The sequence below is a fragment of the Camellia sinensis genome, chromosome 14, assembly GCF_055761805.1.
Source record: "Camellia sinensis isolate YWXY chromosome 14, ASM5576180v1, whole genome shotgun sequence".
Taxonomy (NCBI): domain Eukaryota; kingdom Viridiplantae; phylum Streptophyta; class Magnoliopsida; order Ericales; family Theaceae; genus Camellia; species Camellia sinensis.
Window position 1 is genome coordinate 19,654,753 of NC_138974.1, and position 12,162 is coordinate 19,666,914.

Below are 12,162 nucleotides of genomic sequence, written 5' to 3' on the forward strand. Positions count from 1 at the left end.
ATCCATTGCCTCGTATTGATAATTTATTTGACCAGTTACAGGGTGCCCAAGTGTTCTCCAAAATTGACCTTAGATCTGGATACCACCAGTTGAAAGTCAAGACAAGGGACATTAAAAAGACTGTCTTTCGAACAAGGTACGGACATTATGAATTCTTAGTTATGCCTTTCGGAGTTACCAATGCACCTGCTGCATTTATGGATCTTATGAACAGAATTTTTAAACCATTCCTAGATGAATTTGTAGTTGTTTTCATAGATGACATTTTGATTTATTCCAAAAGCACGGAAGAACATGAACATCATTTGAGAATTGCCTTGCAGACCCTAAGAGAACAGAAACTGTATGCTAAACTGACCAAATATGAATTTTGGCTTGATAATATAATGTTTTGGGGGCATGTGATCAGTAAAGATGGTATTACAGTTGACCCGCAGAAAATTAAAGCAGTAGTAAATTGGCCCAGACCGTCTAATGTTACAGAAGTTTGAAGTTTCTTAGGCTTGACCAGGTATTACAGAAAGTTTGTGAAACACTTCTCCAAGATTGCTTTACCGTTGACTCAGTTGACTCAGAAGGGGATATCATTTAACTGGACCGATCAGAGAGAATCAGCCTTCCAAGAGTTAAAAACTCGACTTGTGACTGCACCAATTCTTACCCTACTCTCAAGTACGGATGGTTATACTATATTCAGTGATGCTTCTTATAAGGGTTTGGGATGTGTTTTAATGCAGAATGGTAAAGTTATTGCGTATGCTTCCCGACAACTGAGACCGCATGAAAAGAACTACCCGACCCATGATTTGGAACTTGCTGCAATAGTGTTTGCATTGAAAATCTAGCGTCACTACCTTTATGGGGCGACATGTGAAATGTATACAAATCACAAGAGCTTGAAATACTTCTTCACACAGAAAGAACTGAACATGAGATAGCGGAGATGGTTAGAACTGATAAAAGACTACGATCTGCAAATTCTGTACCACCCAGGGAAAACTAACACCGTTGTTGATGCACTTAGACGGAAATTAGTTGGAAATTTAGCCTGTTTACTCACCGGGCAGAAAGAATTGCTATGTGACCTTAAAAGATTTGAAGTTAAGATCGTTTTGCGTGAACAAGGTGGAACAGTAGCTGCTATTTTTGCTCAACCGGCACTTGTCGAAGAGATTAAAGAGAAACAGCAACAGGATGACTTTTGAAGAAGATCATCGATGAACGAGAATCTAAACCGAGGTCGGATTTCAAATTTGAGAACAATGTGTTGAAATTTCAGTTAAGGTTATGTGTACCGAGTGACTCTAAACTGAAAAGAAGAATTCTGCAAGAGGGCCACAATTCAAAATTTTCTATCCATCTAAAAAATACGAAAATGTACCAAGACTTGAAACTGAATTTCTGATGGCCGGGAATGAAGAAAGAAATTGTTGATTTTGTGTCGAAATGTCTTCATTGCCAACAAGTCCAAGCCGAACATCAACGACCCGCAGGCTTACTGTAACCCTCACTCATACCGGAGTGGAAATGAGAACATATCATTATGGATTTCATTGTTGGTTTACCTCGCTCTAGTAAAGGTATGGATTCAATTTGGGTTATTGTTGATAGATTGACTAAATCTGCTCACTTTTTACTTGTCAAAACAATTTATAATGCGGACAAATTGACTATAATTTATATTGATGAGATTGTTAGATTGCATGGAGTGCCTGTGTCCATTGTTTCTGATAGGGACTCGAAGTTTACATCGAGGTTTTAGCAAAGTTTGCAAACAACATTGGGTACTGAACTGAGACTAAGTAGTGCCTACCATCCTCAGACAGATGGCCAGTCATAAAGAACCATCCAGACTCTGGAGGATTTACTGAGAATGTGTGTCCTTGATTTTCAGGAAAATTGGGAAAGCCACTTACCGTTGGCTGAATTCGCCTACAACAACAGTTTTCATTCAAGCATTGGTATGGCGCCTTTCGAGGCTTTGTATGGCAGGAAATGTCGATCTCCAATTTGCTGGGCAGAAGTTGGAGATGGGCCTTTGCTTGGGCTCGAGATTGTACATGAAACTACTGAAAAAGTGAAACTGATTCAACAGAGATTGAAACCGCACAGAGGCGGCAGAAAAGTTATGCGGATGTCCGAAGGCGAGACAAAGAATATGAAGTAGGTGATCATGTTTTTGTTAAAGTGACACCGATGAAAGGCCAGACTCGTTTTGGGGTTAAAGGCAAGTTAGCACCGAGATATGTCGGACCGTACGAGATTATTGAAAAGATTAATCTGGTGGCGTATCAAGTAGTGCTTCCTTCTGAAATGGAGCATATACATAATGTCTTCTATATTTCAATGTTGAGGGATTATCTCCGGGATCCCTTCCATGTGATTGAGCCTACCCGTGTAGTACTAAGTGATGACTACACTTATGAAGAACGACCTATTCAGATTGTAAACCGACGGATCAAGAAGTTAAGAAACAAAGAAATTCCGTTAGTGAAAGTTGATTGGCAAAACCATGGTGGCGTATATGTCACTTGGGAAAGGGAAGACGATATGATCAAGAGATATCCTGAACTGTTCCCTCTCGGTCCAGTATTCTTCTAAAATGAAGGTAATTCGAGTTTGGAGGACCAAACTCTTTGTAAGGAGGGGAGACTGTGACAACCCTCACTGCTGTTTACTAATAATACCACTAATTACTGCTAAACTGTGACTGAACATGATTAAGTAACTGATTTGACTGACATTCTGAACTGATTGATTGAGTGTATTAGTTTAAACGTATTTCTATCTGTTTGACTGTTAATTGATCTGTTCATGTTTTAAGTGTCGAACTGTGAATTGAAGGCCTTATCGGCGGCCGAATCTGAAATTGATTAATGTTTCATGTTAATTAGAATTTATGTGATTTTATGGTATGTTTAATTAAAATTTGATTCGGTATAACTAAATTGGATTAAATAATGTTAAATTACATTAGTTTAGCTTTATTACCAAATTGTCACTTAGTGGACAATCCTAGACCATTTTTTTTCTACTCTCCTCATGTTTGTTATACCATTCATTTCCTCTAGAGACCAAAAACGTGAAAGAGAGTTAGAGAGTTGGAAGTAAGCTTGAGTTCATCAAAATTTGCTTGAGACTTAGAAGATTTGAAGGATTCATTGCATATTTGAGATTCTACCGTTGAATTGAGGGCCTAAAGTAGAGAATTCATCTTCTCCATTGTGAATTTGCGTTACTTCTTGCATAATTCATGGAAGATTAGAGTTTTAAAGTCAAGAATTGATTTAAGATGTTGAATTGAGTAGTAATCCATGCATGTATGTTTACATTGTTGAGCTTTGAGTTGATTTCATGGAAATCCTCACTTGCATGTCTATATTCTAGCTACGGTCCATGAATTCATCATGTTTTTGAGTGAATTGACTCATTTGTTCTTGTATTAGAAGCTTTGAAGTTGATTAAATTCATGCATGTTGCATATACATCATGTTCTTGAAGTTTTGTTTGGAAATGGGTTCAATTGGACTACCTTTGGGCTTTGATTTTGCAAATTGATATTTGAAACATGTCATATTATGAGTTTTAAAGTGTTTTCCAAAAAATTAGCCCAAAAAGATCGAATTTGATGCTTTAAATGCTGAGTTTCATGCTTGGAGACAAATCTGGAAATTCCAGATTTTGGATCCACGCTCAAGCGTACACTCTGAGTTCATACAGTCCGCTCGAGCAGGGAAAGTAACGCTCGAGCGTGAAATGCGTGTATTCAGTACTTTGCACATGTTTACAGTTCGCTCGAGCGGGGGAATGCATGCTCAAGCGAGGACTTGTGTCTCACGCTCGAGCGAAGGTCCAGCGCCCGTCGAGCGTGAATTTCGTGCATCCAATCCTTTTGCAGTCCGCTCGAGCGAGGAAAGTCACGCTCGAGCATAGCTCTTTTGTCTACATGTCCACTCAAGCGGAGAAAGTCACGCTCAAGCGAGACCCCTATTTTCTGAAAATTCTGAAAAATGTTTTAAAGTGCATCTTTGCATCCTCATTCCATCCTAGGCATTCCTAGGCCTAGTTTAAGGCATCTTAATGAGGATAATGCTATAGAACCACATTGAGTCAAGATAGGGACTAAGTTATTGTTTCCCAAATGTGCAACTTAGTGTGTGTTCATCTTGTAACTGTGTAGGGTTGGCATCCGAGGACGTTCACTAGCTTATCTGTAGCCCAGAACTCTGTGAGTAACAATGTTGTAAAGATATATTCAATCATGAATATTTTCTGAATGATCAACTGTACCGTTTCCTGAAATGATAATTCTTACTGAATGAATGCTTGTCCTATTTGCGAACTATATTCGTGGCATCCATAGCAATTTACTGTTACTGTATTGTACTGCTACTATTACAGAGATCTCTGTCGATTCCCATGTTTGGAACCACTACTGTTTACTAATATGATGGCCATCAACTGACTGTTCGGTCTGTTAAGACCTACTATACTGTTTGCTATTGGATGTACCACTTATGACTGCTATGATCGAATAATTGATATACTGTTCAAATGACTGTTTTAAATACTGGAAGGACATTCATTCTTAACCTCTTTACGCATCTATTATTCACTGGGCTTTGGCTCACTATTTATATATATATATATATATATATATATGTAGGTGTCCAGCCACCGGATCGAAACTAGGAGCGTTGGGTTTAACTCCCTTTTTGTCAAGCCAACCACTATGCCTCACTGAGAGGTTCCAAGTCCTTCAAGCTAGGGCTTTTTGGGGTGGTTTAGATTCATCCTTTCTGTCTCTGTTTTTGTATAGACTGACTGTACCTGTACTATATTGTTCTTACAGGGATTAGGTCCCTAACCTGGATAATTGTATATGTATGTACATACTGTTTTGGTTCTGAATTTGAATATGTATGAAAAGTCTTTTTGCATACAGACTGTCACAGCTCATTGGACATCTTTCATTTACTCTTTTGGCTTCCTCCAGCCCCTGTACTCTGTATTACTGTTATTACTGTTAAGCAGGCCTTCGGTAATAACAGATTACTGGCCGGTTACGATGCTAAACCCATAGGGGCGGGTTTAGGTCGTGACAAAATTTTAGTCTTGTGATGGCACTAAGTTCCAATACTTAGTCTCAACCAATTTCCAACACACACTCACACAATGAGTTAGAACAAGTAAGAGAGAAGGCAACACAAATTTATAGGAAATTCTCAACATTTATTATTGCACCAATAATACAAACCAATGGAAACTCTCATAATTACTTGACTGAATTTTGAGTTTCATTGTCATGCCTTATATAGGCTTACAACCAGTTACAAAATACAACCAACAATACAAGGAAAGCATGCCAAGTGGCATAGCAGTTGCAACTGCCTAGGGACTTAGGACTAATTTTGGAGCTAACTGCCAATAACTGCTCTTGACTTCTAGCCTTGCTTCCTAATTTCCAGCCTTGTCTTATCTTTGCCCCATCAAAGGTAACTGCTTCCAACAGACATACATAATTGCTAGTAATTGCCTTGTATGTTAGCCACGAAATTGGTTATCTTGGCCACCAGACCAAGTCTTGCCCACTGATTGTATTCAATCCCCAAATATGCTGCAGCCTACATTCAAGTCATATTAATGCCTTACATCTATGCAATGCAACCCATTCTTTGGCCAATGGTTGAGTGCTGCTATCCCACAACACTTGTCATATTCCCCCTTTGCTGTCTTAGCATGCCACCATCATGCCACGGCCTTGGTTGAACATAGGTGCAAGGTTGTAGGTTTTTGACAGAAATAAAGAACAAAAGCTAGCAAAAACAAACTTAATTTTAAGACTTCTTTCTTTTTAAATTTTTATTGATCATCAAAGCACTTATTTATACAACTTATCAAAACAGAAAAAGCATAAAGAATGCAACTAAATCTGCTGCACGTTACATAACAGAAACTTCTAAAAAATAGCAAAAGAGTAGGTCAAGCCTAACAGACTTTGACAACTTCAATTCAACATGTGTTTTATTAAACCTCAACACATCTCAAACATCAGCAGCCCACTCAGCTACACGTCAGTAGCTCCTGGGGCATCATTCAACACTTCTCCTTGGCTCTGGAGCTGTAGACTCTAAGCCTTTGCCTCAAGAACTCATACCTAAATTTGGGAAGTGCCTTGGTCAAGATGTCAGCATTTTGATTTTATGTTTTGTAGTAGATCAGTTGTATTTCTCCTTCTCTTTGTACCTCTCTTAGGAAATAGAGTTTCAACTTGAAATGTTTTGTTTTCCCATGGAACACTGGATTATTTGCAATTGAAATTACAGCTTGATTATCTACAAGTATCTGTGTGCTTCCATTTTGCTCCATATGCAGGTCTGCTATCAATTTCCTAATCCAAAGAGCCTGATTTACAGCAGCAGCAACAGCTACATATTCTGCTTCTGCTGTGGATTGAGCTATGACTTCTTGCTTCTTAGAACACCATGAGAAAATAGCAGAACTAAAGCTAAAACAATAACCTGAAGTACTTCTTATGTCATCAACACAACCAGTCCAATCACTATTAGAATAACCATGGAGTGTGAAGTTTTCAACTTGACAAAACGTCAGACCATAGTCAATCGTACGCTTAATATATCTAACAATTCTTTTTGCTGCTTGAAAATGAATTTCACTAGCACAGTGCATGTACCTTGAGAGTAGATTTATAGCATTCATAATATCTGGTCTTGTTCCAATTAGGTACATCAAGCAGCCTATTAAGGTTCTGTAAAGCCTTTCATCAACCTTTGCAGCTCCATTTTCTTTGCAAAACTTCTCCTTTTGATTCATTGGGGTTGCTATTGGCTTACACTCCTCTATGTTGAATTTTTTTTAGAATCTCCTTGACATATTTATGCTGACATATGAAGATCTCATTCTACTTTTGTTTAACTTCTATGCCAAGGGAGAATGTCATCTTCCTAACATCAATCATCTCAAAAATATCCTTCATTTCTTTTTTGAAAGTATCAATCTGCTCCATACTGTTTCTTGTCACAAGTAAATCATCAACATATAGGGATACCACAAGTATTTCATCACTAACCTTCCTGAGATAGAGAGTAAATTCACTTATGCTGTGTTTGGTTAGGGATTTGATGAGGGATTTGGAAAAGGAAATGGAAAAGATAGGTGAAATGTTAATAAAACATACCTATATTTCACCTAGTTTGACACACTTTTTCCCTTTTCCTTTTCATTTTCAAATCCCTCTCCAAATCCCCCAACCAAACACAACATTAGGCTTTTGTGAAGCCTAAGTCTAACAAATGTGCATAAATCCTGCTGTACCAAGCCCTTGGTACCTACTTTAAACCATACAGGGCCTTTTTTCAACAGATAAACTTTCTCCTCTTTTCCTTAGACAACAAAACCTTCAGCCTGCTCCACAAAAATTTCTTCCTCTAAGTATCCATTTAAGAAGGCAAATTTGACATCCATCTGGTGTATATTCCAGCCGTTTTAAGCAACAAGGGCTAGCAACGTTCTTATGGTATCCAATCTAGCAACTAGGGCAAAAGTCTCAGAGAAATCCACTCCAAACGTCTGAGCATATCCTTTAACGACCAGCCTTGCCTTGTGTTTGTTTACAGAACCATCAGGATTGAGTTTGGTCATGTAAACCCACTTGACTCTTATGGCCTTTTTGTGTGCAGGTTTGTCTACTAGCATCCAAGTCTGGTTTTTCTCAATCATCTTAAGCTCCTCCTTCATTGCAGCCATCCATTTTTGATCTGCTGCAGCTTCTTCATATCCTGCAGGCTCTATTATAGCAACATTGCACCTCTGATAGATGTCAGAGAGTGATCTAGTTCCCCTGATAGGTTTGTCATCAATGTCATCATTCTCCTCCTAGAACTCAAGCTTCTTATCATTCTCCCAGCTCCAGCTATCTGACTCAAAGAATTGGACATCCTTGCTAATAATTACTTTGTTGTTTTGTGGAAAATAAATCCTATAGGCTTTTGAAACTGAATTGCAGCCTACAAAGATCCCAGGTTCTGCTTTCTTATCCAATTTGTCTCTCTTAACCTGAGGAATATAAAAGAAACAAAGGCAACCAAATGTTTTTAAATTTTGCAGCCTTGGTTTATAGTCATACCATGCTTCAAATGGAGTCCTCTGTTGCAAAGCTTTTGTTGGCAATATGTTCAGCAAGAAAAATTACTGTGTTTGCAGCCTCGATCTTTGGTAGCCCTTTGTCATGCAGTAAACACCTTGTCATCTCCGTAAGTGTTCTGTTTTTCCTCTTAACCACCACATTCTGTTGAGGGGTATAAAGTGCTGTCAACTGGTGCTCAATGCCTTCATTCTCACAGAACTTGTTAAATTTTTTTGATGTGTATTCAGTTCCATTATCAAACTTGATCACCTGCATTTTGCATCTACTTTGATTTTGCACCCAAGCTTTAAACTTCCAGAAGATGTCAGCGACCTCAAATTTAAATTTCATGAAATAAATACAGCACATTCTTGTGTGATCATCAATGAAAGCAATGTAAAACTTACTGCCAATCAATGATGGTGTTTTCTAAGGTCCTCTTATATCTATGTGTACTAACTGTAGTTTCTGTGTAGCCCTTCAGGCCTTGTTTTGTGGAAAAGAAAGCCTTGTCTGCTTCCCATACTGACAGGCTGCACAAGTAGGAAGCTCCTCTGCTAATTCAGGCAAGCCTTCCCTAAGATTATTCTTCTTCATAAAAAGTAGGGTTGTATGATGAAAGTGTCCCAATCTCCTATGCCAAAGCATTGCATTTCTATCTTTTTTGTGCACTGCAGTCTGCTCTTGTTCCATCAAATTCAAGACAAGGCTTTTACCTTACATTTGGACTTTTAACACCTCTCTACCTTGTGCATTAGGAATCAAGCAATGATTGTCCTTAAACATCACCTTATATCCTTTTTCCAGCAGCTAACCAACACTCAAAAGGTTTTGATTAATTTCATGAACATATAAGACATTAGAAATTAATTTCAAGCTTATGTGGCCTTCGATTGCCACTGTTCCTTTGCCTTTTATTGCAAGATATGCTCCATTTCCAATTCTAACTTTAGAAATGGCAATTTTGTCAAGCTCTTTCAAAAGCTCTTGATCATAAGTCATGTGGCTTGTACAACCACTGTCTATAAGCCAGCTTTTTGTGGAGCTATTGGTAGCAAAGCATAATGCCACAAACAGTTGCTCCTCTTGAGGTTGTTCAATAGCAGTTTTGGCTTCTCCTTGCTGCTGTTAAGATTTGCATATCCTTTCCACGTGCCCTAACTGACCACATTTGTGACATTTTATATCTGGCCTCCACCAATATCTTTTTTGTGGATGATTGGATTTTTTGCAAGAAGGACATGGTGTAAATGTAGTGTTGTTACTACTGTTATTGTTGTTGCTATGCTTCTCTTTCTTGTACATATTGTTCTGTAATATAGCTTGAAATGCACCCTCCACAGATCCTTCTTGCCTCATAAGTCTCCTTTGTTCCTGAGCTTGTAGTGCATTCAATAGTTCTACTGAGGTAATACTTGACATATCTTTTGAGTTTTCTATTGATGATATTATAGCCTTAAACTTTTTAGGAACTGATACAAGGATTTTTTGAACTATTCTAGAATAAGAAAAATCAGTACCAAGAAGCCTTACTTTGTTAACAATGTCAAGGAGTTTGCCAGAGTAATCCTTGATTGTTTCTAATCCCTTCATTCTTCGCATCTCAAATTCTCTGATCAGATTCAAAACTTGCATGCCTTTGACTCGTTCATTTTCTTCATACTCCTTCTTCAAGAAATCCCAAATTCCATTTGATGTCTTCAGTGTCATGATTCTGGTGAAAACTGAATATGAAACAGCTGCAAATAAGCTAGTTTTTGCCTTTGATTTCATTTGCCTCATCTCCTTGTGATTTTTTATTTGAGCCATAGTTGGATTGTCGAGCAAGGGAGGAACTTCGTACGTATTTTCAATGGCTTCCCACTGATCATTAGCATCAAGGTAGGCTTCCAATCAGACCGTCCGCACTTGATAATTCATTCCATCAAACACTGGAAGTGCTATTGCATTCAATGAAGCTCCTGAACTCATCCTGCGTTGGTTATAGGCTTTTGTGTTTTGGCTAGGGGAGATGGTGAGTGTTTAAGGTAAGTGGTTAGGCTCACTCAACCTCACAGGTCTCTCAAGAACTTATGACTCTGATACTAATTTGTAGGTTTTTTACATAAATAAAGTACAAAAGCTGGCAAAAATAAACTTAATTTTGAGACTTCTTTTTCTTAAATATTTATTGATCATTAAAGCACTTATTTATACAACTTATCAAAATAGAAAAAGCATAGAGAATGCAGCTAAATCTGTTGCACGTTACATAACAAAAACTTCCAAAAAAAATAGCAGAAGAGTAGGTCAAGCTTAAGAGACTTTGACAACTACAATTCAACGTGCGTTTTATTAAACCTCAACACATGTCAAAACATCAGTAGCCCACTCAACTCCACGTCAGTAACTCCTAGGGCATCATTCAACAAAGGTGTTGCCAATGCCAACCACGTAGCCTTCAAGTAGAATGTACTGACAAAACACCCCCACCAGAAGAAGCCAACGTCCTCATTGGTAGTGTCTTCAAGTACTCAACCACTTGTTTCTCAAATTGCCACAACGTGACATCTTTTTTCCAACTAGTATCAGCTTCAAGCAAAATTTTCCATTTCACAAAGTAATGGGTTCTCCTGTTCTTTTTGCTCATGCTCTATGTTTTGTGATCAAGAATCCTTTCGACCTCCTTATCAAATTGTTTTCGGATCATTAGTAGAGCTCTCTTTGCTTGCTTCCTCTCAACATTTGCCATATCTTCATGATAAGACTTTAGGAAGCTCACATGAAATGTTGGGTGAATTTTCAACCTATCGGGTACTATTAGTCAATAAGCCACAACTCTAACCTTTTTCATAACTTCAAAAGGACTGTCATACTTAGAAATGAGTCCATGATGAATAGTCTTGCTACTGATCTTCTTCCAAATTTGGGGAGTCAGTTTCAACAATACTTCATCCCCAACTTGAAATTCAAGTGGTCTTCTTCCCTTATCAGTATACTTGTTCATGCGACGGGAGGCTTTAGACAAATTATCTTGTGCCTCTTCTAGCAATTCTTGCTTGGCACGTGCAAATCGATATGTTGCAAGACAACGTCCCCCTGTTTTCTGTTTGGCCACCTCATGAGGGGTGAGGGACTGATATTCAATGGCCAATTCAAACGGACTAAGGCCGATTGCTGAGGACTGATGCATGTTGTGGCAAAATTGTGCGCTATCCAACAAGTCCACCAAATTCTTTTAACTTACTGTGACATAGTGCCTTAAATATTCCTCTATCAAAGCATTCATGCATTCTGTTTGCCCATCTATCTGCAGGTGATTTGCTATGGAAAATTTCAATTATGATCCCATTAACCCAAACAACACTGTCCAAAACCAATCGGTGAACCGAGCATCTCAATCACTTATAATTTCCTTTGGCAGCCCAAAGTTCTTCACTATATTTTTGACAAACAAAGCCACCTCCACTGGGCATGCATATGGTGTAGCAATAAAAACCGTATACTTTGAGAAACAAAAACCACTATCAACAATAATAAAAATTGAACGCATACCGTTTACCTTAGGCAATCCTAATATGAAATCTATGGAAACAGAAACCTATGGCCTCATTGGAATAGGAAACAGCTACAACAAACCAGTTTCTGTATTGCGTTTTGTTTTGTCTAGTTGGCAGACCAAACATGTCTTAACATACATTTCAATGTCATCCTCCATTTCAACCAATAATAAGAATAAGATAAAAGGGCCAACATCCGCTTCACACCGGGGTAACCAGCCCATTGCGGATCATGCGTTTCTTGAATTAATTCCTATCTAAGTCCTCCATTGCTAGGAACAAACAGCCTCTCTCCTTTGGCGTAGAGAAGGTCATCTTCCAACCAATATTTGCAGACAATCCCCTCTTCGACTTGTTATACCAACTTTTGATAAGTGGCATCCCCAATAGTATTTTCTCTAACTCTGCCTAGCAGATCTGAGTTGATGGTTGAAATGGCAGCCACATATTTCTCAACCACCTTCCTACTCAATGTAT

At 38.4% G+C, this 12,162-nt stretch overlaps 1 protein-coding gene and 1 pseudogene across 1 annotated transcript; both read right to left on the bottom strand.

Annotated features, from left to right (window-relative positions):
• Window positions 1–6,201: 6,201 nt before the first annotated feature.
• On the bottom strand, window positions 6,202–6,834 carry LOC145806832 (secreted RxLR effector protein 161 pseudogene; annotated as a pseudogene).
• Window positions 6,835–7,506: 672 nt separating this feature from the next.
• On the bottom strand, window positions 7,507–9,955 carry LOC114316765 (uncharacterized). The gene is made up of 5 exons (XM_028263441.2): window positions 9,313–9,955; window positions 9,044–9,168; window positions 8,213–8,416; window positions 7,975–8,076; window positions 7,507–7,830 (listed from the first exon to the last, which is right to left on the bottom strand). The coding sequence occupies exons 1-5, from the start codon at window positions 9,953–9,955 to the stop codon at window positions 7,507–7,509; spliced, it is 1,398 nt and encodes a 465-aa protein (XP_028119242.2).
• Between the last annotated feature and the right edge of the window lie 2,207 nt (window positions 9,956–12,162).